The sequence below is a fragment of the Balaenoptera musculus genome, chromosome 6 (assembly GCF_009873245.2).
Source record: "Balaenoptera musculus isolate JJ_BM4_2016_0621 chromosome 6, mBalMus1.pri.v3, whole genome shotgun sequence".
Lineage (NCBI taxonomy): Eukaryota > Metazoa > Chordata > Mammalia > Artiodactyla > Balaenopteridae > Balaenoptera > Balaenoptera musculus.
In genome coordinates, this window is record NC_045790.1 from 46,492,621 (window position 1) to 46,520,088 (window position 27,468).

Sequence of the window (27,468 nt, forward strand, 5' to 3'; positions counted from 1 at the left end):
CAAATGTAGCCAAGTCTCTTTTTAACTAGAAAGGGTAAGTGGTCAGCTTTAAGTACAGTAAGTCACCAGCAAATAAGAGAATGTTAAACACTAGATTAATGATCAAGTCATTTCCTAAATTTATAATAAAATTCTATGAGAAAAGAGAGACGGAGCCGGGAAGAAAGGGAGGAAATAAAAAAACAGTTCTGTGGAACCCATGGTTGACCCATAAATGACAAAAAATAATGTTTCTTTCAAAAAAAATCTAAGAGATATAATGCTATTGAGTTTTTGCTTGGGAAAGTTCTAAGTACCAGAAAACAGCCTGATTTCTTCTGAAGCACTTTTCCATTATAAAAGTAACATGTATTTCAGTAGTCACTTTTCTTAAATCACCTAAAAACACCTTAGCATAAATACATGACTCTTACAATGGAATATTTTGTGACAAACAAAGCCTTCAACCAGATCAGTTAACTTAAAAAGAAATAGGGCAGAATGTCCTAGATGAGAAAAGTGGCTAGAATTACTTTTCTGGTTATGAGCTACAAGTTGAGAGAGATTCTGTAATTTTAGAGAAAGAAAAAGGATTCGAAAAAAGGAAAAGAGAACATCTGAAAACAAGCTAAAAGGCTTACAGAATACTTAAAAGACAAGATGAGGAAACAGACATGGTCCAAGAATTCTGTCATTGTCAGATCAGAGTTAAAATTAAATGAGCAATGATACCAATGTAGATATAAACCCTGAAACCATCTCAAATTCATGAACAATTCTCTGACTCCCTGGCTGCAAATGAAAGCATACTAAGACTGTCTTCCTCAAACCTTGGGGAAACCTCATAAAGGCATCCTTCTTTGGTTCTTCTTCTCCTGCCAAATAAAATAAAGAGAAAGAAACTAAATAGTACAGAAAAGCTTCAATAATACAAGGTATGAATACAGCGTCTCCTTGGTTGCTAACCGTTTCCTACATGATAACAAAGCAATTAAGTGTTCCAAGGAACAGGGTCATCGACAAAAGAAAAGACCCTGAGAGATAAGAATTTTCTCATGAAATTACCCTAAATCTTAACTGCAAATAGTTCTCAAAGTCATTTTTAATCTAATTGGACCCTAATCAATCCATGATCAAAGACTCACTGGATCCAGCAGCTTTAGCCGGGACCAATTATGGGCATTTATTAATATCCTATTTGAGATTTATTAAAAAGTAGGCTTTAGGAATCTCAGAAAATAGACTTTAATCTCTCACACCTTAATACATTTTATTTTTCCCCCAAATACATAAATTGCAGGTCCCTTCCCTGTTTGAAAGCACAAAAGGAACACAAATGAAGCGTTAGTTTATCTAGAGCATAACCGTCCTACCAAACACATTTTTTGAAAGAAGGGGTGGCGGGTCAGGGAAGCAGCTGAACTGAAATTATAGGCTGTCATGACAGCTCAGTATCGAAAACTAAATACCTGGTTCCACAGGAGAGTACTGTTTTCATTCACAATCCCGTTACTAAGCAACTATAACAATGGCTACATGAGCTTTCTAGAAGCTAGTGCAGTTAAGGGAGGGGGCGGGGATCTAAGGAAAGAAAAATGGGGAAACTCCTTGCTTTGGGAATCTTTATCATAGGATAAACTCAATGTAAAAACCAAACCAAAAACAATCTACACTTAAAACAAGCAGTTCCTTAAAGGATAAGAAAAGGACATGCTACTATGTATATCATTCACCCTAATTTTATTTAATTTCAAAATTTACATTTAACTGGTGATAATAATTTCCTTACTGTGTTTTCTCTGTAGCCCCCTTCTTTCTCTGTAGCACCCTCCCTAGGGAATAATTTTTTTTTTCAAATTTCCTTACTGATTAAAAGAACATTTTCAACCTCTTAAATCCACTTCTTTGTTTACAGAAGCTATAAAAACTAGTTTACAATTGTTTCATGTTGCCTCAGCTTTGAACCGAGAACACTCTGGACATCAAACTATTCCTTTGAAGGGAACAGTCTCTCAAACAGAGCCAGACACTTTCCCAGCCACTCCCTGAAGTTAGACAACCAGAGCTTTACCAATGTCAAGTCTTATTCAAAGTTAGACTACACAATGTAGCAGGCTCTAGACCAATGTTTCTCAAATTGTGGGTTGGATTTGGGGGCGGGGGGGTGGTTAAGAGGAGGCAGCTTTTCATACATGTTCCAAGGGAATTTACATACTAGACCTGCAAAGAGCCAAGGAGCAGGTTATAAGGCTAGGAGAGAGAACCTCACTGACTTTTCCTCCATCTTTCCTTGTAGCTTTCAATATTTACTGCAATGCTGAGAAAGCTCTGGAAGCTACATCTTCTAAATATCTATTCCACAGAAGGATGCTGCTTCTCTCTCCTCTTTCCCTCTTTCTCTCTTCCTCTCTCCCTCCCTCTCTCTCCGTCTCCCTCTCTCCCTCCCTTCCTCTCCCTCTCCCTCTTTCTCTCTCCCTCTGAAGAATGTTAGGATACTAGGTAGGCAAAATGAAAAAATACAGTTTTAGACTCATTCTTCTGCATCAAAGCTGAGCAATCGTTGTGTGGCTCTGTTCCCAAGGTGCCTCTAGACTGCCATAAATCTCTATTTTAAGAAGAGAAAGCCACAGACAAGGAGAAATTTAAACACTGGAAACTGAAGATCCAAAATGTCTCAGCCAAGAACCACAGGGAAATGACAAGTCATTTTTGTTTTTAGATCCCAAAGATAAAGATGGTTTTCTGTCTCAGAAGATTCCCTGAGGAGCATTCGGAGGAAGGGGCTGTTTGGGTCCCTGTTTTTAATTAAATTTAATTTAATTTCTTAAAGTTGATTCTCATTTTGCTTTTGTTAAGGCATAAACAATGCAAAGTATAGTCTTTGTAATCACTACAAACCACAAAGCTCTGCTACTTGAAATAAAACAAAGGAAATTCTTCAGAAATAATCCTTACCTCTACTGGCAACAATAAAGAAAACCTAGCACTTATATAACACATTTCACGATCAAATTGATGCAAAAGTTAAATTAGTTAGCTTCAGAATCTACTCTGTCTACATCTCCTGTGGCTAACAATTTAGACAACAAGAACACTCTAAGAAACTTTAAAAAAAGTTTTTTCAGGATCCTTCAATTGTTAAAATTCCTATATTTGCTTACCATAAAATTCAAGGCTTTCTTCTATATCTTGGCCATATTTCCAAAGACCCTTGAAAACTAATGGTAACCTATATGTGTAAGATTACTCATTGAAGCACTGCCTATAATTGCAAATAATTGAAAACAATAGGGAATTGGTAAATTACAGCACATTCATACAATGGAATATTATACAGCCGGAAAAAAATATAAAGCACTTTATGTATGGTAAGGAATGACGTCTAAGATATATTTTTTTCATTGAAAAATGCAAAATAAGGAATACTATGTATAGTAGGCTACTAATTTTTTTTTAAGAAAAAACATGTACATATAAATTTTCAGTTACATGTGCATACAGCATCTTTAGAAGGATAACAAGACCTGTTAAGAGTTTTACCTGAGGAGAAAAACAGATAAAGAGGAAAGACAGAGAATTTGCCTCCTACGCCCTTTTGAATTTTTTACCATGTGAACATGTTGCTAATTCAAAAAATGTATTTTTTAATTTTAAAAAATCTAATATTACTGACAAATTTTCATATACACAGATGACATGCTGATCCACTATCAGCAAAGCTTATGCTTTTCAGTTTACAATAGTGATGATGGACTTATACTGATGTGTGAAGGATATCCCACACCAGCATAATTTTCTAATAGGACATTCTGGAATTAAAGGTATAACCTAACTTGCTCTAATTATCCCTTAGTCAGAGACATTAGCTGGCCCCTGGCCCCTTTAGCTGCTGATACTCTTACTTTTAGATATAAACAGTACAACTAGACAATGCAAGAAGGTTCTGTTTGTGAATTTTAAGGCACTTGAAAATATTTAGGGAGGAACTAATACTACTACCTGCATTTAAAAAAAAAGGGTGAGGCAAAATCTAGGTGGCTTGTTTAAGGGTAACCAATAAGTTACAAAAAGAGAGACACATTAAAACCTAACCTTTTAGGACCTCCCTGGTGGTGCAGTGGTTAAGAATCCACCTGCCAATGCAGGGGACACGGGTTTAAGCCCTGGTCTGGGAAGATCCCACATGCCATGGAGCAAGTAAGCCCATGCACCACAACTACTGAGCCTGAGCTCTAGAGCCTGTGAGCCACAGCTACTGAGCCCACGTGCCACAACTACTGAAGCCCACGTGCCACAACTACTGAAGCCCATGCGCCTAGAGCCCATGCTCTGCAACAAGAGAAGCCACTGCAATGAGAAGCCCACGCAGTGCAACGAAGACCCAATGCAGCCAATAAATAAATAAATAAATACATTTTTTAAAAAACAAAAACCAAAAACTTAACCTTTTAAAAGCTGCCTCAAAACTAATTTTTTAATGGATATACAATAGGATCCTTCTAAAAACATTTGTTTGAGTGTGTGCGCGTGTGTGCATGTGCACGTGGGCATACACACAAAGAAAAAGACAGAAAATGAGTTAAGTTTTTAGCCATGATCGAACCTTACTTATTCAGAAAGATTTGGTCATCTACTAACTGCTGAAGAGTGTGCTAGAGACAAAAATACAGGTTAAAAATAGAAATATATTGTGAAAGAGCAAGTAGCCCAGCTGAGAAGAGGGAAGTATCTAGGCAGGAGAGGTGACATCTGAGCTGAGCCTTGAAGGATGAAGAAGATGATATCAGAAAGAGAAGGGGAAGGAACATTCCATGCAGAGGTACAGCATGCACAGGCTCGGGAACAGGGAACAGGGATGTATGGCTTAGAGGAGGGTTCATGGCAGAAAACGCAGGTTGAACAGAAGGTGGGAACTAGTTTGGGAAGGGCACGTATACCACGCTAAAGGGCTTGGACTTACAAATGTAGATAGCAGAATATAAAGAAAAAAATCAAGGCTCCAAAAAGATTCAAAGAGATGATGTAAGGGAACAAAATAAGATTTGTGAAGAAAGGTTAAAAGGCCAGAGGTTACTTAACCTAATAGACCTCAAGCCTAGGAGGGCACTGTCCACACATTGATGGTTACAGCTGTACTCCGTCTCCACAGAAGGCAGAAAAAAAGATTAAGTATTCAGCTCTGATGATAACACAGTAAAGGTGAGTAAAAAACATCAGGAGAACAAGTAACCCCATTGAGAAGGAGGTGGGGGGGCTGGGTAAGAGTTGGGAGAAGGGGACAGAAGCTCAAATTATTTAAAGCAGGCAAAACTGAGGGCATATAGATCAAGACCATTTCTTGAAGCAAAGAGTGGCACCTCCTTTTCAGGGAGTATTTTACAAGAGATGCTCATTTCCATGGGATGGTTCAAATACAGTCTTGTTTGACCACCTCAGAATGCCCATTTTATCCCCTGGGATTCCATTAACCTCAGTCTGTGAATGGAATAAATATGGTCATTCCAAACAAATTCAAAGAACATTATTTACTTGGAATAATCAGGGGAAGACATATCTAAACCACAAAATGCTTTTAAAGAAATTAGTGCTGTTATTTTCTAACTCATGTACTGATGCTAAAGGCTGACCAAGTATTGCCAATAGTGTATAAACTTTACCACTGTGGAATGATGCTTATGGGCAACCTTCTTTCTTAAAATAAGTCAGGAATCTGTACTGCAAACTGTGAGTTATAAACTACTTAGCTATTCCTTAAAAAGAGCAATGACAAAATAAGCAGAACCCCAAAACTTAAGTACAGCAAATGACCACAAATCCCCAAACTTTTAGAGCTTAAATTAGCATGTTCTCACCACATATGAAATTTCAACTGCATGACATTTTTAGGGAAAGAAAAACAACTGGCAAGTAGGGTGAATGGTGACCCTTAATGGCAAATGAATGAATTTTTTTCTAAAAATTTAAATCATTAACTGATCAAACATGAAGGAAAGAGCACCTGGTCGATGGAATCAGGTTGAGAATCCCATTGAGAACATAGCTGAACTCTGCATGATCCTGAGCGACAAGGGCTACCAGACCCTCACAGCAGGCTGTTCGAACCACGACATTATCACTGCAACACTTCTCCCACAGCAAGTTCAAAGCAGGAGTCTGAAATCAAACCAGTGATTAAAACACACGTCTGATGAGCAGCAAATGCATATACACCCCCGGCCATTCATCAAAGTGTAATTCGTTCACAGTAGGCTGACTGTCCTCTACAAAAACCATGTCACACCATTTGTAGAATACACTAAAGTCGGTTTTCCAAGAGAGGTAATGGATATGTTCTGATATAGCAACTCTCTCTCATCTGGTGTCTTTGCTGCAAAATGAGGCTGGCTGCAGAAGTATGACCTAAGTCCGAGCAACACAAGTACTAGGAGATCAAAACTATGACTTGGGGCTTCCCTGGTGGCGCAGTGGTTGAGAATCTGCCTGCCAATGCAGGGGACACGGGTTCGAGCCCTGGTCTGGGAAGATCCCACATGCCGCGGAGCAACTAGGCCCGTGAGCCACAACTACTGAGCCTGCATGTCTGGAGCCTGTGCTCCGCAACAAGAGAGGCCGCGATAGTGAGAGGCCAGCGCACCGCGATGAAGAGTGGCCCCCACTTGCTGCAACTAGAGAAAGCCCTCGCACAGAAACAAAGACCCAACACAGCCAAAAATAAATTAATTAATTAATTTTAAAAAAAACAAAAAAAAAACTATGACTTGGCTCCAGCACTGTGCTCTAACTAAGCCATTTAACCAGACATGAACAATACCAGCATATCAGTTAGTCTAAGTTGGACTCCAGATCATACCTATGCTTCAAGCCCTAAATGGCAGTAACATTTTCAGAAAATGTTCCTGCTCTCCTCCCACCAACCTCTATCACCCACATGCCACCCCTCTGTCCCCCACAATGTCCCTGCCCCAAGTGACTGAAGCTGAATGTGGACCCAGAGGAAAGAGACAGAAGTAGGACAGGCTACGAGCAAGCTGCTGGTTCCATGACTACAAACAAAAGCCTAGAAAAAGTGATTTGCCCAAGGAAGACTGTGACTTCTCTCCCTCACACTGTAAACCTGTCACCTTTGACAGGAAAGCACCGGAAGGACACATAGATAAATATAAGTTCTTTATTTTGAAAAATCCTATAAAAACAGAGGTTCTAGCTTTCATAACTTTCTCAGGAACTCATGATCCTCCCCTCAAAAAAAAAGGTTCACTACTAATGATAAACCTCTATTTGAATGTATTGTGGGTTAAGTCCATTTAGATTTCACATATTGTTTTGGGGATTTTTTTTTGCTGTTTTTTTTTTTTTTTTTTTTTTAAAGAACACACAATGAAGCTATTTTTCTTTCCTCCTGACATAATTTATTAGGGAAACATACAATCTGGAGAAAAAAAAATTAAGATTCCCCAGCTCCCATAGAATAACTAAAAGAATGAAAATCAACATTAAATTGTGCCAACTTTCCCACAGTAGCTGGCTCCGAGAGCCTCTTCAGTCTTAGAATCCCACTAACATAACAATACAATTAACAGTCACTGAAGGGAAGAAATATTTATATTCCATTTCTTTTATTCAGAAGGAAATTTTATTCACCTGCATGGACAATACCAAAGCGTTCTAAATGTCATCACTCCACTACTAAGCCAGAATAACAAAATAAATGAATAAAAAAACTGTTGCCTCAGGTAATACTGTGCCCTCATGGAAGTAAGCATTCATTTATTAGAAGAGGAAACATTTAGTTACAGGGATTTGACATTCAGTAAATCCTGGCAGTTTAAGTAAAACCACTAGATCTTCTCAGAGTACATAATGTGATTATCGGCAGGATTAAGATCAGAATTCTCAGAAAACCTAATTTATATGACTACATACAAACACCAGAAAAATGCCAATTAGTGAAGTATGCCCCTACATTGACTTCAACATGTCAGCAGAAGCTGTAAAGAGATGTAACTTGGAGCAGCTAATAAAAAGGAATGTGAGAGAAAGGAAATCAATTTATTTCTGTTATGAAAAAAAAAAATCTTATTTCCATCACCTATATTCTCCATAGAGTGTACCTTAGAGGACCTACTTAAGCAGAGCTTCCAATCAGCATGTCAAAATATACAACACTGGTCAACCAAAACCCAAGTGGTAAAGCAATGTCAGTAAGATGGCATTGCTTCAGCTCTTAGCATTCAACTGCTCTATGAATGGCACAGAATTTTTCCTCCAGCTCTTCCTGTCAGGGGATGACCTTTCCAACTTAGAATGCATATTTGGGGCTATACCTAAAACATGAGAAATCTCCTACACCCAAACAGAGCCACTATGTTCACTTTCTCCATTAAACAAAAAGATTCCCTCAGCAGTAACCCTATCAGCCTTCTCTAAAGCATGCCTACCCTCCTTCCACCCATGTTATTTTTCATTAATAGTCATTAAGAATACTCCCCTTCACCCCTTCCATATCTCATTCCTGCAGTGTTGTTACAAATTTTAAAGTTTAAAAGAAAATCATGGCAAACAAATAAAAAAAGGCAAAATCATTTCTATAGTGACCTTAACTGTGAGGAAAACAAAAGAAGTGCTTATGCAGTCCAGCTAGCAGCAATATCTGAATAGAACTAAAGCACAAAGTTAAAGACAGACCTGGTTTGTGGACTGGTGGATCTTTTCTGAAAAACCACTTTCCTTTAGAACTGCAGCAATAAGATGACCTGCAGCCTAAAAAAACAAACAAAATTAATGAATACATTCCCTTGGAAGTTCTCGCTCAATAGTGAATTTGAAGGTAACTAATAGCAGTACTAGTTGATATGGTATGCCAGTCACTCCCATTCATAGAGTGTGTGCTTTGTAGAAGGCACTGTATTGGCACTCCACATACATAATCTCTTATCTTCATAACAACCCTCAAGGTAAGCATTTTATCCTACATTTTATCCCAATAAGCAAACTATTGTTCATAGATGTTGAGAAAATTGCTGGAATTTCAGTTTAAATTGCTGTCACTTAGTATTAGAAGATAATTTGAGATTGCTTCATCCATTAAACCATGAGAAAAATGAGAAACTCCACAGTTTTTAAAATCATCTTTGCAACTAAATGAAACGCATCATTCTTCATCATGCCCTTGATGAAGATCATAATCCCCATCTTCATGATTATGGCCCACACAGATTTGAACCAACAGGTCCTCCCCTCACCACGACCATTCTCCTTCCTCTAGGCTCTATGATTTAATTTTTTTGTTGGTTTCTCATAGGTTTCAGCCCCTTAATAAGCTTTCAGCCTCATAAATCTCTAAAATTTTCTCATATCTTCTTTGGTCAAAAAGCCCTTAATTAAAACTAAGATTCTCATAGGAGAGCTGATTCCATAAATACGTAAATGTCATTATTTCCCATCACCTCAACTCCACTCTCCTAGTTTTTCAGCACCACACAGCACTGCTATCTTAGAGCCACAGGCTAGCAACAATGACAGCCATGCTATGTATGGGTTGGGAGAAACTTTGCTACGGCAACAACTGTTCAGCCTGTCCTTGAGACCAATGTCTGAAAAGACTATGAACACCTGTCAGTCTTGCAAAGTCTCCAGAAAAGCTCAAGTAAAAACAAAGCACCTACTCCTTTGTTTCATTTTGTATTTCACACATTGGAATTGAATTCAGACCTCAATGCTTGATGGTCCAAGTTTTACAAGTCACACATTTACATGAATTTTAAGTTTAGATCAATGAACTGTCTCTTACCTCCTTGTTAAAGGGATAGTAACAAGAATTGAGGACCAGTGAATAGTTTCAGTTCCTGTTTACAAAATATACCATATTTCATTGAATGTAACTGGCCATCAACTGCAAGATGCACCATTATTTTATGTACCACCAAGAAAGAAAAAGTCTGCCAACTAATCTGTTATACAATGCTTCTTATAATTTAAATTTTTGATTTTATATTAATGAAAGAGCTCTTTCAGACTCTTTTAGAAAATCATGGCCAACTTCATAAATGTGCAGGCAATACCAATGGTATAATGACCGCTGCCATCAATTACTAGATACAACCCAATTTCACAGGTGTTAAAATGTGAAAAAATGTGTGTGAATCAATGAAATATGGTGCTAACACTGAGCAGTGGTTACAAAAGAACAATAAGAAGTATTCAGAGGACAGGGCACAATTGCAAGAACCTAATAAAACCAATATGAAACACAAGGACAAAAAAAAGCTACTGTTCATATTTAGAAAAAGGACTAAAAGAAAAAAGCTTAATGATAAACATCCCCCCACTGCCCACCAAATTCAATTTCTCTAATTTACCTTCCAATTTCTCTCTCTAACAAATCAGAGAATATAGCCTAAATTGATTTTAAAATACAAAATCCAAGTATAAATCAGCCTATATTGCTACTTAAGTTTTCCGTAACAGAACAGTTTAAATAGATATCGTACACTAGACAATACACTTTTCACTTAACTGTAACAGCAACACAAATAGGCATTTCTTGATTTATCTATGCTAATAAAGGGACTCCAAGTACAGAAGAATAAAAACTGCGGACAGCATCCTCAAAGCATTCATCTTCTTCCTCATGGTAAGCGCCTGTGCTGCACAGGATATGACTCCAACCCAGTCAGGTAGAAGGGAATCTTGCATAAGGAGTGTTCTACTCCTCATGGAAGGGTTCCCCACTACCCAGCTAAGTCAATTCCCACAGCAGGCATCTCCGAAGGTAACTGTTGAAAGTATCCAAGACGCTGTACGTTGGTAAGTCTTCAGGCAGGCTTCTGTTGGCCCCTTAACTTTACTCTCACAAGAAAAGACGGTAGCTATTATGGTACCTTGATTAACAGGAATGCTTCTAGTTAGCTGAAGGCTAACCAGAAAATCAGTTCTGTTTTAACCCTAATAACTGAAAAGCTCTTCTAAAATAAATTATCACAATCTTCTACCTGAGCTAGCATGTAGATCCAATTTTTTAACCCAGGATATTTTACCTACTGAATGTCATTATTATAAAAATCTTTATTCTTAATGTTGTACTGCGGTAGAATATACCTTTTTCAATATTAATCTCTCATACTCTGTAGATGTATAACCATTTAATTCTGTTCCCAATAATTAATTATAGACCAAAAAAATACATATTCAAGGGTTAATCAAGGTTTTTATCTCTAAGAAGAAAAGTATGACATAAATGAAAGCAGAGATTGGTCAATTTCAATATTTACTTTCCTATGTCAAATATAAATTTTCAAATTAACTGATGTAAAAGTTGTTTATTAATATATATTTCAGTACATAGAAGAATAAAAATATTTAATGTTAAAAATATAAAATTCAATTAACAATCCACCAAAAATGTTTGTTTGTTACCATGAAGCATAAACAAACAAATAAAATTACCTGTGATTGGATAAGAGAATTTGGAAATTCAAACCTTTTCCTGATATCATCTGACATTTTTACTTCTCTCACATGTACGTAAGCAGATTCTGTAACCAAAACAAAAGAATATTTGTGAGTCCGGAAAAGGAGTTCAAACCAACTATTTGTCAAATAACATGAAAGTAATTCATTCCAAAGACAACAATGGACATAAAGCACAGGGCTCTGCAGAGCAATCCCTTGGCATACCCTTCCCTGCTAACCACTTCAGCCCTCAAATGCCATGACTGATAAGTAAACTAAAAATGCCCAACAGCTCTTAGTTTTTCCCATTAGAGCAAATCCTGAAACAGATGAATTCACTCCACAGAAACAAACAAAAAAATCCAAAAGTTCAAGCCTAAATAACAGGATTTTAAAAGTTAAACCACACGTTTGAAATAGAAATTAATTCTTCTGTGGATCAAAACTTCTGAGGGAGAAAGAATCAAAACTTTCACAAAATTGTTTAAATTATGCCTCACTCTGGTACAAGCTTCCGTTTCATCATGAATCCAACTGTTAGTGACAAGTGTGAAGCATTGGTGAGCTTTTTCAGGAAGTATAGATATGACCTAGAAACTCACACATCAAAACAGATCCCGCGTCTTCTAAAAGAGGAACAAGCAAGCAATTAGCACCAACTTTTAATATTTACATCACACCTCTCACTCCTACTGGGCTCTCAAGTACAACAACAACAACAAGATCATGGAGAAGGGCAGGTGGCAAAGTGGAGGCACAGAACTAATAAGAAGATTTCCCAAGGATCCCAATTTATCCAATTCCCATGCAGCACTGAACCCAGCAAATTACACCACTCTAAAAAATAGGATGCTTTAGGCCACCTATTTATTACAGTATAACTTAAAAAAAAAGTTTATGTCAGTACTGTTCTCTAAGTCACCTTATAAAAATAACAGGCAACAAAACCAAGCTTTCCTGAAGCTTCTTGTGTTGAACCTGCAGCTCTTTCTCACTATTCTCCTCCCTTTCTTCCAAAGCCAAACTCCCTGAATAAATAATTTATACTACCTTTCTTCCTCAACATCTGAACTTTGCTACGGCAAAGTCCCTTGAATTGGACATTTCATAGCATTGAAGCAACATGTTCTAAGACTGCCAACCATGTCCCCTGCCTAATTTACTCATTAGCTTTTAAGCAGGTCAAAATTTCTTCAACTTCCCCGTTGTATTAATCTCACCTTTTTTGAAATGTTCTTCTCTTTTGTTCCATAAGACATCACAATAGGATTTCCCAAAGTGTGTGCCTGGGAAACCCAAGATAGAGATCTCCTCGAGAGGAAAAAAGAATTTTGTAGGGACATATATTGCCATCTTGAAGATTCAAAGAGTAAATAAAAAACCAAATAATACATGAAATATGTTAGAAGGTGATACAATGGAAAAAAATAAATCTGATCTCTTTTTCTATGAGTTTGTTTTTGAAGTACAATTGACTTACAACGCTATGTTAGTTCCTGTTATACAACATAATGATTTGATACTTCTAAACATTTCAAAATGATCACGATAAGTCTAGTTACCATCACCATACAAATTTATTACATAATTATTGACATATTCCCCACACTACACATTTCATACCTGTGACTCATTTATTTTGCAACTGGAACCAGAGGCGCGGGTGGTGGGCTCTGGATGAAGGCAGTCAAAACGTACAAACTTCCAGTTATAAGATAAACAAGTACTGGGGTTATCGCGTACAACATGATAAAGGTAATGAACACTGCTGGATGCTATATATCAATGTTAAGGGAGTAAATCCTAAGACTTCTCATCACAAGGAAAACATATTTCTCTTCCACTTCTTTAATTTTGTATCCATATGAAACAATGGGTGTTCACTAAACTTATTGTGGTCATCATTTGATTATGTATATAAGTCAAATCACTATGCCTTAAACTTATACAGTGCTAAATGTCAACTGTACCTCAATAAAACTGGAAGAAAAAAATGTTTTTAAAAAGTAAAGCCAACAGAATAAAGGGGGGGAGGATGAGAAATGAGGGGTGGACACACTTCCTATTTAAATATGGTGGTCACCTTAGAGGGTGACATTTGGGAGTTAGCCACACAAATCTGGGAAAGGAGTGTCAAAGGCACAGGAAACAGTGAATGCAAAAGCCCTAAGCTAATAACCTGCTTAAGACCCATCCCAGAAAGAGGAAAAAGATGAGTCAGGGACAGAGTGAAGGAGGAAGAGAATGGTAAATCAGAGTCAGTGAGAAGCCAGACCACAGAGGGCCTTGTAGGCCACTGGAAGGACAGATGTATTTTTCCTGAGTGAAACTGTTAACTACTACAGGAAAAAAAAAAAAAAAAAGTGGTAAGATTTTAATAGAATCACTGAGGCGAGGAGAGGTCAGATTCTGGATATCTTCAAAGGCAGAGCCAATGTGGTTGCTAATGGATTAGATGAGAGTATAGGAGAACGAAAGGGTCAACGATGACGTCAAGGTTTTTGATCTGAGCAACTTTATTCTTAATTTTAATTCCTTTGGGCATTTTACACATTAAACAAAACCATGTATATATTACTTACCATGGCGTTTTTTTACTAAAAGGAAAAGATGGAGTTGCCATCAACTGAGATAGGGAAATAAGTTTTGTGAGGGAAGACTAGGAATTCCACTGGACAGGTAAGTTTTAGATGCTTAATGCATATCCAAGTGGCAATGTCAGGGAGAAAGTTGGATAGATGAATCTATAATTGAGAGACAGATCTTAGTCGGTGATACAAATAATGGTGTGTATTATTAAAGAATCTGAGACGTTCTAAAGCAAGAAGTTTGATTAACTTTGCTTAACCCAGAGTTTACCAAACTTATCTGGTCATGGCCCACCTTTTTTCTAAAAATACCTTTTAACAGTCTACATAACCAGCCTTCCCTGGGATACACCTTTGCAAACACTGCTCTACTGGCTCCTCCAATTCCTCTGTCCACTCTGCTTCTCACACACCATCTTCCTGAAGGTGCTCCCAAGCCTTTTGCCTTGTGCTTCTTTCATGAAAACTCTCCTGGAGCCTTCATCTCATCCCTAGCTCCAAACACTTCCCTACTCTCTCTCATAAGGCTCTAAAACACCAGAAATTGGAGAGGTTAAAAACAAAACACATATTTTCTCTCATAAAAACTGTTTCCATTTCAGCACATCTTCTCTCAATTCTCCTCTCACAATTTTCTTCACCAACATTCTCTAAATCCAGTCAGTCACAAAGTCAGCTTTGTTCTTTCCAGCATCTCAGAGTCTACCTTTCCTCTCCATTTCTCTACTCATCATGTTCGTTCTTCATGCTAGGCTTCCTTCAGTAACTGCTTAATCTTGGGTTCTCCGTGCTTGAGTTCATCCCGTACGCTGCTGTCAGATTAACTGTCCTAAAATGCTATTTTCATCATATCATTTCCCTGTAAAGAATTCATAGTGGGTTTTCAATAGGCTGTCAGATTAAATGCAAATTCTGATTCCCAGGTTTTAAGTCTCCAACAGCAGTCTCACACATTCGACTTCATTTTCACTGTTGTCTAATTCCAATCTGGTTAAAACCATTTTCAGAATAGTCCCGTGTGCTCAAAAATCTGCTCATCCCTAAGGGATTTTATTTATGCTGTTGTCTCCCATATAAAATGTCCTCCTCTGTATGTTCCTACTATTTAAAGATGAAATTCGTTTCATAGCGTGTCTTCTCTGTTAAGTCTTTCCCAAGCAGCCACATCTTAGAGCAATCGCCTTGCTTTATATTTCTTCAGTGCTACTGCATTTGGTCTGACCCATACTACCATGTGACTATTTACATTAGGATTGTTCATATTTTTCTGTAAAGGGTCAGATAGCAACTACTCAGATTTGCCACTGTAGCAGGAGAGCAGCCACAGACAAGGGCTGCGTTCCAATAAAACATTATTTACAAAAACAGGGGCAGGTGGGCTGTAGTTTACTGACTCCTGGTTTACATAATGACTATTTCTTTAATTAATTTCTAAAATTTGTTGACAAAAATTGCTACAGTTGACATTCAAATCTGCCCCTGTGCATCCAAGCCCAGGTAAATACATAAATAAGATAAATTATACATGTCTTATTATCTAAAAGATGAAAAAGTTCTCTTTATCATAGAAAACAAACTTTTTCATGCCCCTAAACTCTGAAGGAAATTTCTCACATTAGGCTTTCTATATGGGATACAGAGTGATATAATAAACAATAATCTCAATAACATAAGCAAAACGGAATTTTAATGTTACTTCTTTTTTAAACAAACCCTGGAGAAAGCCATGGTTATAACATAACATGTAATTCAGAAAATAAAAAACTCTCAGCTAATGGGGTCCAAGTACAGAGTTTTCTGATGATCTAACCTAACTCAATAGAAAGTCAACTTTAGAGTATCCAGAGAAACAGAGGGTTATCAACCTATCACAGAATATACTTACACAAATGTCAAGAGTGAGAGAGTTAAATAGAAGAAATGTGGGGTTATACTCTGATTCAGGCCTGAATGATGGAATTCCAAAATGCTCTGGGGACCAGACAAACAGCTGGTTAGGCTAATAGCTTATTATGGCAATGAAGAAGCTGAGCCATCCGGAAAGAGGACTTCGTCTCCACGAGGTGGGCCAATGGAGTAAAAGAGTACTGTTTTTATCAAAATTGTCTAAGTATAGATGACAAATACCTAAACTTACAAAAGACAGTCCTAATTTTGGTACAACACTTTAGAGAATAAGTAAGTTTTTAAAATCTATAGTAACTATCTTTCCTTAGGCATTCTCAAAACCACTACCAAAGCTGCAATATGATTTGATATCATCCTTGATTTGCTATCCTTGAGCTACAAGCTGCAGGTGTCTTTCACCTGCTGGAGACATATTTCAAGGTTAATCACAACCACTTCGCCTTTCAAGGTATCAAAACATCATATTCTCTTAGGGAATTTCAAAATGAGTACATATTTTGCTTTAGCATTGGCAGTGTAGCATGTGTCCTACTTTATTTTTAATCTCAACGTCCCTTGGGCATTTTATACATTTAAGAAAACAATTTATGTATTACTTCTTACCCTGACATTCATTACTCAAAGGAAACTAGTCACAATATGCTCCATAAACCACGTTACAAAAAAGAGTATTTGATTTTAAAAGATTTATCTCTAACCCATCATAGTGCCTTTTTTGTCTGTCTGAATCTAAATCAGAAAGAGAATTTTTAATGAGGTCTTTAAGTTCCAAGTGAACCAAAGCATTTGTTTAACTCAAGCAATTATCATCTTATCTGCCAAGGTGTTTCAGCCTCAAAAGAACACTTCCCCAAAAATAAATCAATTGCACTCTAGAAGTAATAAAGGAGCAGCAGATAGATAAAGCACCTTAGGTTTTCAACTTTCTCAATAGTTTCCCTAGGATACCATAATATACAGCCATAGATCACACAAAAGTATTTAGTGTCAAACTTCAAATGAAGGATACAATCTGAAAAACAAGATAAGAATCTATCTATAGTAGACCCTCAAACAACACAGGGGTTAAAAATCTATCTAATGCTGACCCCCGCACAAGTGAAAATCTGCACACAACGTTATGATCAGCCTTCCACTGTCATGGTTTCTCATCCACTGATTCAACCTACCACTGATCGTGTAATACTGTAATAAAGTATTTATTGAAAAAAATCCATGTATAAGTGGACCCGTGCAGTTCAAGCCTATGTTGTTCTAGGGTCAACTGTAATTATATTCACAAGTGCTATGGGAACCTAGCAGAGGGATTATGCAGGGTAGTTTGCGGGGGCCGGTGTCCAACGGTCACAGAGAAAGACTTGACTCTGAGCACTCGTGACTACCAAATTTCTATATAGGAAGGACTCAGGGCAGCAATGCAGGTGGAAGTCAGGGCTACAGAGAGTACATTCTGGAAGCTAGTCTACAAAAGCAAAGTCATCATCAGACTGATAAAAAGTAAACTTCCTTCACATTAACAGGACCCTGTTTCAGAGACACAACTAGGACTTTTTTCTTTCTAACACTTTATCAACTCTTCCAATTATCAGTTATGCATTTACTTAGCTTCTTCCACCCACAAGTTAAGCTATGGAACCATCAGACTGAGGATTTTTAACACATATTTTGACAATTTATTACTTTTTTTAATGGCTTATAGAAAAGCTGATGTGCACCATCAATAAATTTGACCTGATCTTATAAGTTTATCAAGACTGTGGCTCAGGGGTATATTCCAGACTCTCCTAGTTGCTTCACTCTGCCCCTTAAAGAAAAAAAGAAAAAAACTTTTCAATCACCCAATATTTATATCTTCCTTGTTCTCCTACCTGCTTAGCTTCTCACCTACCTCTTCTCAGTCCCTAAGAGTCCCACAGCCTCTCTAGTACCTGGCAGCTGGAATCTGTTTCATCACCCTTTATTATATCCCGAAAACTGCTAGAAACTCGAGCTTAACATCAGCTCTTCCTTCAAAAGCTTCAAAATCCAGCTGGCTCCTGCACTCTCAAATTAACAGGACAATTGGAGTCCTCCTAACGACATGATTCATAAAAATGGAAATGTCATGGGAAAATTGCAATGGAAAGTTTTTAATACTAAAGAGCGAGTGTAAGAAAATAGTGATTTTTAATCATTATATTCACTAAGTCATCATTAAATTAAGCTGAGAGTAGGAAATACTTTTATTTTCGGCACTAATTTCAAAATCAAGACGAGATAGAGGTCAACCTACTGGTATGACAGAACCACTTGGTCAATCAGAGAAAGCAGGAACGGCATTGACGTGGCAGACTGCTAACTATCCTTCAATATCTGTGCTTTTCTTCTATATTAATAAAACTGTAGCCTGACCAGCTGTATTACATTTCGTAGCCTCAAGTATGGCTACAGAGACTGTGTATGTGATCAAGTTCTCCCCAGTGGAATCTGAGCAGATATGATGTGCCAATTCCAGGCTACAACCTGCTTCCTCCACTCTATTCCCAACAGAAACCAGGTCTTGGCAACAACTCAGATTCAATCATGTGCATCAAGACAATGCCTCTAGGACACGGTTGGAGAAACAAGATGGAAGGAGCCCTAAATGATAGCTTAGAGCAGAATTGCAAACCTGAAACTCCAAAAAAAAAAAACCTTCTACTTTGTTTGAACCATTGCATTTTGGGGTCTGTTTGTTGCAGCAGCTAGTACTTCCTTAATAATATATTGGACCTGAGAGCATCTCCCTTCTGTACTTTTGTCACTGGAGAAACAATGTCAGAGGGGTTAAGCAACTCAACAAAAAGGTACTCATCCTAGCAGTTCACATGAGAAGGGAGGTTTCTTGACTCCCAATCCAGTGTTTCTCTGGACTATCAGTAACATGAGGCATGACCAGCGCACTCCACATTCCTGCATCACGTCCCAGGAATTTTAAGATCTGTAATTCAAGTGCTGAGCAAATTTAGGTGACTATAAGTTCTGATTATCTCACTGGTTGCAATTTACTAAAATACATCAAATTACTATCATATTCTTGCCTTTACAATTTAGTTTCTTCTCAGTTACATCACATGTTACTTACTCATAGATTTTGAAATGGGAGTCTAAAATAAGATCAAAGGCAGGAAATACCAAGTTAGAGCTTATTACTGTCCAGGAGAACCAGGCATGAAAGTAAGAAACAAAACCACCAACTTCAATAATGTCTGATTTGTTACAATATTTTCTTCAATTATTCTTGGATTATCTTTTCTAAAGTGTCTTTTATGTGTATGTATTTATATGTTAAATATACAAGGGAATGCAGATGAAAAATAGTGATTTTTAAAATCTAAAGAATGATTTATCTCTAGAATTTTTACAGTATCCAACCTAAGTCTTCAAAGAAGTCATCAAATTAGCTCCTTTATGAGATTACTTTTTCTAATGTTATAATTTTTAAATATTTTTGCTCCACCAAAAGAATAATTTCTCAAATTGCTCAGTACATTTTTAAATAAGTATTTTATGTTGATACAAAATAATCTTTACTGTATATTTATAATAAAACTGATGCCCAATCATTCTGAAGACCTTACTGACCAAAAAATGTCTAATCTAAAAAAAAAAAAAAAAATGTCTAATCTGAATAGCTAAAATCTCTGTATTCATCATATTACTTTTAATGCCATTCAGTTAACTAAAATTTACTAAAACACCACAGAATGTGTTTTATAGGTATTTGATTTGTATTTCCTCCCCTAAAAAATGACTCAAATTTTGCGCACTGGTTCTCTAAAATAATTTACTTCTTAGCAAATATTAATATGGCACAAACTGAAGTATACCACTGTCCCTCCAGGGAAAAAAAAAAAAAGAAGAAATGATAAGTAAAACAAGAACATCTAAATGTTGATAATAGATGGGTACATTGGAGTTCATAATACTATTCTATGTTTATATATGTTTGAAATTTTCCATTATAAAGTTAAAAAAGAAAAAAACCCACATGTGTGATTCTCACCTGGGGGCCAGGCAATATTCTCAGCACTTCACATTTATTAACTCATTTAATCCTCACAATACCCTATGAAATAGGCACTCATTTTACAGAAGAAGAAACTGAGGCACAGAAAAGACAGATAACTTTCCCAAGGTCATACAATAAACTGAAATTCAAATCCAGGTAGTCTGGGCACATATGTACATAGAAAAGCCTGGAAAACATAAATTATGGGTGATTTTTAATTTTGCTTGTTCCTAGTTTCTAATTTTTTCACAAGAATATGTGTTTTTGTAATTTGAATAAAGTTACCAAAAATATGAAAATCTTTATTCAAATACTTACACATTCTTTAGAAATAGAGGATATGACTTTCTAAAACCCAAATCACTATAAGCATAGAAATCCATCATTAACAGATGTCATTAAGTGAGCAACAAACTAGAAAAATTTTAGAAATGATAAAAGACTACTTTGTTAGCCATTTTACCAATGCTTTATGGAAAGAGTAATATTGAAAAGGGGTCAATGTAATTTAACTAGATAGATTCAATTAACTCTAGACCATTTAAAAATCTTCCTTCATTTTCAAGGAGAAATATAACCATTATTATTTTCCTACTTTAGACTCCTGGGAAATTTTATACCAAAATAAAAACTCTCACTCTCGAAAAGAATTATGTAGACTGATGACAAGTTAAATGGCAACATTTTTCTTGATTGCTGCAAACTGGCCAAACTCATTTCTTATTTTTCATGAAAACTAAATTATTAAAATCATATCGAATGGAATAGAATTATTTTAACTTACACTCTTAGTACTAACGAAAGCTGAAGATCAGATGGGCCAAGGAATTTTATAGGAAGACAGTAAATTTCCCTGCTGTTAACTAACTCAGTGTGGCCCAAGGTGGAGAATATCTCTATATTCCAGGCCTGAATGGACACAATCACAAAAACAACATCATCACCACACTGTTAGAAGAACCACTCTAAAACTGTTCAAATGAATAAGATGAATAGGGCATTGTGAAGCAATGTCATATATTCTTTTGCAAACCCTACGACTATCCATAGTGAAGATGAGAAAACGTCTTTAATTTGATTATGCTTAGTCTTACATACCCCTACCACCATGATGACAGAGCAACCTGACACAGAGAGAAAAATGCATGGGGTTGGAGGGTCAGGGAGCAGGAAAAACAAAGCTGGTTGCAAAACCTGACTCCACCACTAGGCATTAAAACTTAGGTTAATCACTTACTATCTGGAGCCTGTTTCCTCACTGGTTAAATCTGGGGCCACCTGCCTCACAAGGTGGCATAAATAACAATATGAAGTAAGCCTGAAAGCCAAGAGGAGCTTGACACAGTAGCTATGTACTCTAAAAATGTGTGTTTCCTCCCTCCCTTGATACCATGTAGGACAGTCAAGGGAAGCGAATGATGGAAAAGAATTTAAGTTTTAGGGATAAGTAGAGCATCTCTAATCAAAGACTAGGATGGGACTCTGTATGTAAGTCACCAGCTAGAGAAATAAGACACCAGCGCCCACGGTTAGGAAAGGCATGAAATTCCCATTCAAAATATATAGTTGACTTCTAACTCACCTGCTGAAAAACCTTTCAACAGCATCCCACTGCACTTTGTAATAAAATTCAAAATCCAAACCACGGCCAAAGGGTCCTACATGATTTGGTCTCACACCTGTCCCTCAGTCAAGGAGCTTTAGCCACAATGACCTCCAGTTTGCTCCGTGAGCCTCCCAAGTTCTTTCGATGTGCAGGTCTGGAACGCTTAGGCCCCTCAGCCTCAAGTGTTTGTGTCCTTGCTGTTTAAACAGCTGACTCCTCTCACTGTTCACATCTTCCCTTGAGCCTCCCCTACCCCCCAGCCCCAAGTGCTTCCCCACTCCCTACCCTCAGTGACCCACTATTGTATCATTCATAGCTTTGGTCGCAATCTCAAACGATCATCATATAGTATTTCTGCTGCCTCTCTCTCCACCTCCCAGTGAAATGCAAACTCCTGATGGCAAGGACCTGGACTCTCTTTTTGACCACTATACCCCAGCATATAACAAGTACCTGCTCAATAAAGATTCACTGAATGAACACAAAGCACAACATGAGATTCAGAACACCATGTTGGATGAAACAGCTCCTATGTGCCACAACATCCACAAAACACTATAAGTAACTAATCCCATTGGATCTTCACAATAACTCTGAGGTAGATACTATTAACTCCATTTCCAGTATGAGAAAATAAGAGCTCAGAGAGGAAGTAACTTGCCTGAGGTTATACAGTGGTATTAACAGCCAGGATTTATGGAGAATTTTACCGTGTGCCAGGCAAGCATAGTTGAAGCTCTTTACATGTGTTCTCTCACCCAATATTCAAAACCCCATGACGTGAGAACTATTATTATCCTCATTTTCATATGAAAAACCGTGTGAGGCAAAGGTCAAAATTAACTGCCTAATTATGTAAGAAGCAGAGCATGGATATGAACCGTGCAGCCTATGAATGTGAGTCAAGGTTCACATTCTTAACCACTCCTCTATAAAGTATAGTTGACACAGAGTTCCTGAAAAATTAAAATAATCCATTAAAGCAATTCACTCAGAACCAGGCACATAACAAACACTTTTTAGATGTTAGGTATTATGATTCTTGGTCTAAATCCAACACATTGTTTTTTTCTATTATATCTTGCTGCATCCCAGGGAATCAAGCAAATCTTTAAAAACCAAAACAAAAACCTAGGTTTGGATATACAGTGTTAGATCAAGTTCCCAAGGCAGCTCATCAGCATCCGCAAACAGCTCTGCACCTTTGCATATACTGCAATCCTAAAAACGTGTAATCAAGTCTGATGCATGAAAGTCACATATTAAAGGGCTGCTCCATGCCGAGCACAAAACACAAAAATTATCAATCCAAACTTAACCCTCATCCTGTGGCACCATCACCAGCAACACATCTCCCACATCTGTATATGTTTTAAGATTTTATACTTGTATTTCGTTGTTGATCATTCACTTTAAGTCCAATGAGTACCTAACAAAGGATAAAGACTGGTCACTTTCATCATGGCGACTGGTATCAATCTGTAGTAAGTCCATGCTTCTTGCCATTGATATCAAGGCTTTCGTATTTAATTTTCCATATTTTAAAATCAGTAAATATTCACTGAAATAGATGAAAGCAATCATTGCCCAAATAATTGCTCAAACACTACCGCACAGACACAGATGGCTACACGGCTGCCAAATGAACGCTTGGCTGGCACGTAGCCCCAACCATGTGACAGCTCAAGACACATCTCAATGAGACAGGGGACGCTTTCACTTCTAAAAACATGCAGGAGTTTGAAATAACAGTGGAATGTTCGGGAAGAAACGTTCAGAACCAGGAAGATCAAGAGGAGGCCACTGAATGTTCTCAGTTCCTGCAGCTGCCTCAGAATGCAGAGCTTGAACTATGACTTGGTATCACGCTCCATGCAAGGAGAATATGAGGATATGGTGTACAGGGGCCATACTGCAGAGCTAGGCTCAATTTCTAATGCCCCTTCCAGCTCTGAGAGGACTGTCACCAATCCTCACGATGTAGATCTCCTCATCTCATTCTGAAGGGGCTAGCTCTATCTGTGTAGCAACAGCACACTACTGAAGGAGTATCTCAAGCAAGAAGGATTCCTCACTGACCAAGCCTGCTGCATTATTCTCCTGGACTTTCAAGTTTCTTGGGGGAAACAGCTGAGCCTTGTTCACCTCCTGCTGGGCCTGGCATGTAATAAGCAGTTAATTAATGTTTTTTGAGTTACTGTGTTTAGCAGAGTACCTAATACACAATAGACTCAAAAAAATGTTAGAATCAGAATTCTACTGTTTATTTTGTTTTCAGATCAACTTTCCAAAACAGAAAGTGAGAGATAGAGAAGAATCTATATCCAAATCTCTCTCGATAATTATGAAACAGACCAAAATAAATTAATAAGAACCAGACATCAAAAATAAATAAATAAGTTTGTAAATGACTCTATTTTCAAATTAATACAGTAAGCAGATTCAGTTATCAACACATTTAGGGTTTGAAAATAATTAGCTCTTTTTAGACCGACTCCTTTTTCCCGGCTTTTTTAAAACTAAGCAAATAACTTCTGTATAGGGAGCATAAAGATGAACTTCAGCCAAGCCCAAATCCCAAATCAGCAGAATCCAAATTAGTGAGATTTTATCACACTGTTACTCATTTTGGTACATCTTCTTATGAAAATAAAATAAAAGGTCAAAGAACACATGTAAACACAAGACTGCTTCATCACTGTTTCCAGCTGAATCTAATAGAGATGGAAAATGGGTCTTTGTTACTTGAATACATCATAAGTTTTACATGAATGCTTCAGTTGACAGCTATTATTTATCATAGCTATACTCTTAATCTGCTATGTATTACAACCCTTTAAAAGCCCGCAGTATTACCTCTGTGTATTTCCCACTGGGGTAAAGGCATTTTAAACACATAATTACCCAATGAAGTAACATTTACTAATTTTCCATTACACAGCTAGCAGTATTCATGCCTGTTTTTACTTGTAGGGTTCTTAATAATCAGATATTAGTTAACCTTCACAACTATACTGGGCAGACGATCATTAGTAAATCCTTTCACATTAGTACAGAGACACCAAGCAGTATGTTCAAGAAAAGGATCCTGCAATGAAATGCTAGTATCCAGTTAGCAGAAGAAGAGGAGGAATGGGAAGGGGAGGAGGGGGGGGAAGGAAAGAGGAGGGGGAGGGGAGGAGGAGGAACACCTAGCTGTCCGTGACAATTATTTTTAATTGCACAAATTTTAAAACCAATACATACAATTTTCTCACGTACAGGGTTCAATGGAAATTTTCAACACTATGCTGGAAGTAAATGACTGACTAGATGAACAGCAGCGAGCCAGCAACTCACAATGAAGCCAGTGCTCAGAGCTCCATTTCAATCTCAAAAACTACTTCTGCCTCTCAGTCCAAATTCAAACTCTATTTATGAAATTGCTCCCAATCTGTCTTACCTCCAAACTGATACAAAGGTCCTCAAAGGCCAGATCAGCTCTGGAGCAAAGCCTCAGATATAAGGCAGAATCTGCATGGTTCCCGGGACCACAAGCATCTCCCCAAGCCCCAACCCACCATACTCAATTCCATAGAGAACTTAGCACAATAAAGCTGAAAGTCTGGGGTAGGTACAAAACTAACCCACTCTATGGGAGTGGGCAGTTAGGGTACTTACTGATCATTTGACCTTAGTGTTTGGCACTTCTTGGCTATATCCCAAAGTGTGGCATACATGCTTCAAGTTCTATTCACCTCCCATTTCAAAAGTGTAAGAATACAAAAGGTTTAATAGCAAGCATCTCTTGGGCAAAGTTATTCACTGATTGATCTAAAAGGTAAGCTAAGGGGCTTCCCTGGTGGCGCAGTGGTTGAGAATCTGCCTGCTAATGCAGGGGACACGGGTTCGCGCCCTGGTCTGGGAGGATCCCACGTGCCGCGGAGCGACTAGGCCCGTGAGCCACAACTACTGAGCCTGTGCGTCTGGAGCCTGTGCTCAGCAACAAGAGAGGCCACGATGGTGAGAGGCCCGCTAACCGTGATGAAGAGTGGCCTCCGCTTGCTGCAACTAGAGAAGGCCCTAGCACAGAAACGAAGACCCAACATAGCAATCAATCAATCAATCTTTAAAAAAATAAAAAAATAAAAAATAAAAGGTCGGGCTTCCCTGGTGGCGCAGTGGTTGAGAGTCTGCCTGCTAATGCAGGGGACACGGGTTCGAGCCCTGGTCTGGGAAGATCCCACATGCCGCGGAGCAACTAGGCCCGTGAGCCACAACTACTGAGCCTGCGCGTCTGGAGCCTGTGCTCCGCAACAAGAGAGGCCACGATCGTGAGAGGCCGGCGCACCGCGATGAAGAGTGGCCCCCGCTTGCCGCAACTAGAGGAAGCCCTCGCGCAGAAACGAGGACCCAACACAGCCAAATAAATAAATAAATAATAATTAAAGGTGCTAATAATTTAAAAAATAAATAAATAAAAGGTAAGCTGAGGAATATGCAGGTAAAATATTGATTAGTAATGTGAAAAACATAAAGAGTTTTAATAATATAAAGAAATGCTCATGACAGAGTAAAAAAATTGAAAGAAATTTTTATACACAATGGTGAACACAACCAAGTTTAAATTATAGATATAAAGACACAAGATTAAGGAAAAAAGTGAATATGCAAAAATGTTAAGTTCATTTCTGGTTAATAAGTTGATGACTGATTACATACTATTCCTCTCCTTATATTTGCTACATTTAATTTGCCCCCCTACAATGGGCATACATTACTTTTTTACATTAAATAGAAATTATTAATTCTCTTCAAATAAAAATGTAAGATCAATTTTTTAGTCTCAGTAAAAAAATTTGTGATCTTATTTATTCACTTGAAACCATGGTCTTTTATCACTGTCTAAAGAGGCAGTTTCACCACAGCACATACCAAGATAAAAAGCCTCACTTGATCCAATTACACTGCTTATTAAGAGCTATTTAATGAGACAGTCACACCTTTGAGTTATTAGATGCTGTAATGGTCCTGCAGAGTTCCAAACAACTAAGCTAACAGAATTACCTTTGATTCTAAATTGTTTGCCAAAAGATTAATCCATCTATCCCTGAAAAAAATTAAGTGTTCCTCCAGTGTGTTCAACTTCCTCCAATCTCATTTTAATCAAGGATGTTGGCCTCAGTCGACAGAGGTATTTTTTAACAGATTTATTGAAGTATAATTGATGTACAAAGAAATGCACTTATTTAATGTGTGCAATTTGATGAGTTTAGACATGTGCAAACACCCGTGATACCATCACCACAATCAACATAATAGACATATGCAACACCTTCCAAAGTTCCCTTGTGTCCTTTTGTTTTAGTTTTTTGGAGAGCACAATACCGTACTGTTAACAATTGGCACTACGTTGTGGAGCCGATATGTAAAACTTATTCATCTAGCATGACTGAACTTTATAAAGGATAGTTATTTTTAATTGCTTAAATTACAATACAAAGAGTTTAATTTTTCCTTTAACTTTCCAAAAATGCATATACAACATAATACCTAAAAAACTGTTGTCATCGATAGATAAATTTTCGGGTGGTCTTTACATGTTTTGGCATCTGTCAAAGAATAAAGAAAGGTCTTTCTGATATAGTGACATTTGGACACAGACTGGGAGGAAATAATGAGCATTCCAGACAGAAGGAACACTAAGGGCAACAACCCTGAAGTAGAAGCACATGTGGCAAATTCAGGGAAGACCAAGGACACCAGTATGGTTGGTGCAAGTGTGCAAGCTGGGCAGTGAGAGATGACAGAGTGAAGCAGTGGCCCAGATGACAGAAGCCCTTGTAGACGCTGTGGGCTCTGAATGTTCCTGTGTGGCACAGGTAGTCCTAGATGCTTTGGGACAAGGGGATGGCATACTTGACAGT

At 37.6% G+C, this 27,468-nt stretch overlaps 1 protein-coding gene across 2 annotated transcripts in view; it reads right to left on the reverse strand.

Moving 5' to 3' along the window:
• FOCAD (focadhesin) overlaps positions 1–27,468 on the reverse strand; it is a 318,822-nt gene that overhangs the window by 280,196 nt on the left and 11,158 nt on the right. The window contains exons 1-4 of one of the 2 annotated variants that reach the window (XM_036855060.1): positions 12,651–12,742; positions 11,425–11,513; positions 8,665–8,739; positions 5,978–6,132 (exon numbers count right to left, since the gene is read on the reverse strand). In XM_036855060.1, the coding sequence (XP_036710955.1) occupies positions 5,978–6,132; positions 8,665–8,739; positions 11,425–11,481 (287 nt within the window). In that variant the 5' untranslated portion in view covers positions 11,482–11,513; positions 12,651–12,742. Of the gene's footprint in view, positions 1–5,977; positions 6,133–8,664; positions 8,740–11,424; positions 11,514–12,650; positions 12,743–27,468 lie in introns of those variants that run through there. The other variant, XM_036855059.1, reaches the window with a different exon arrangement.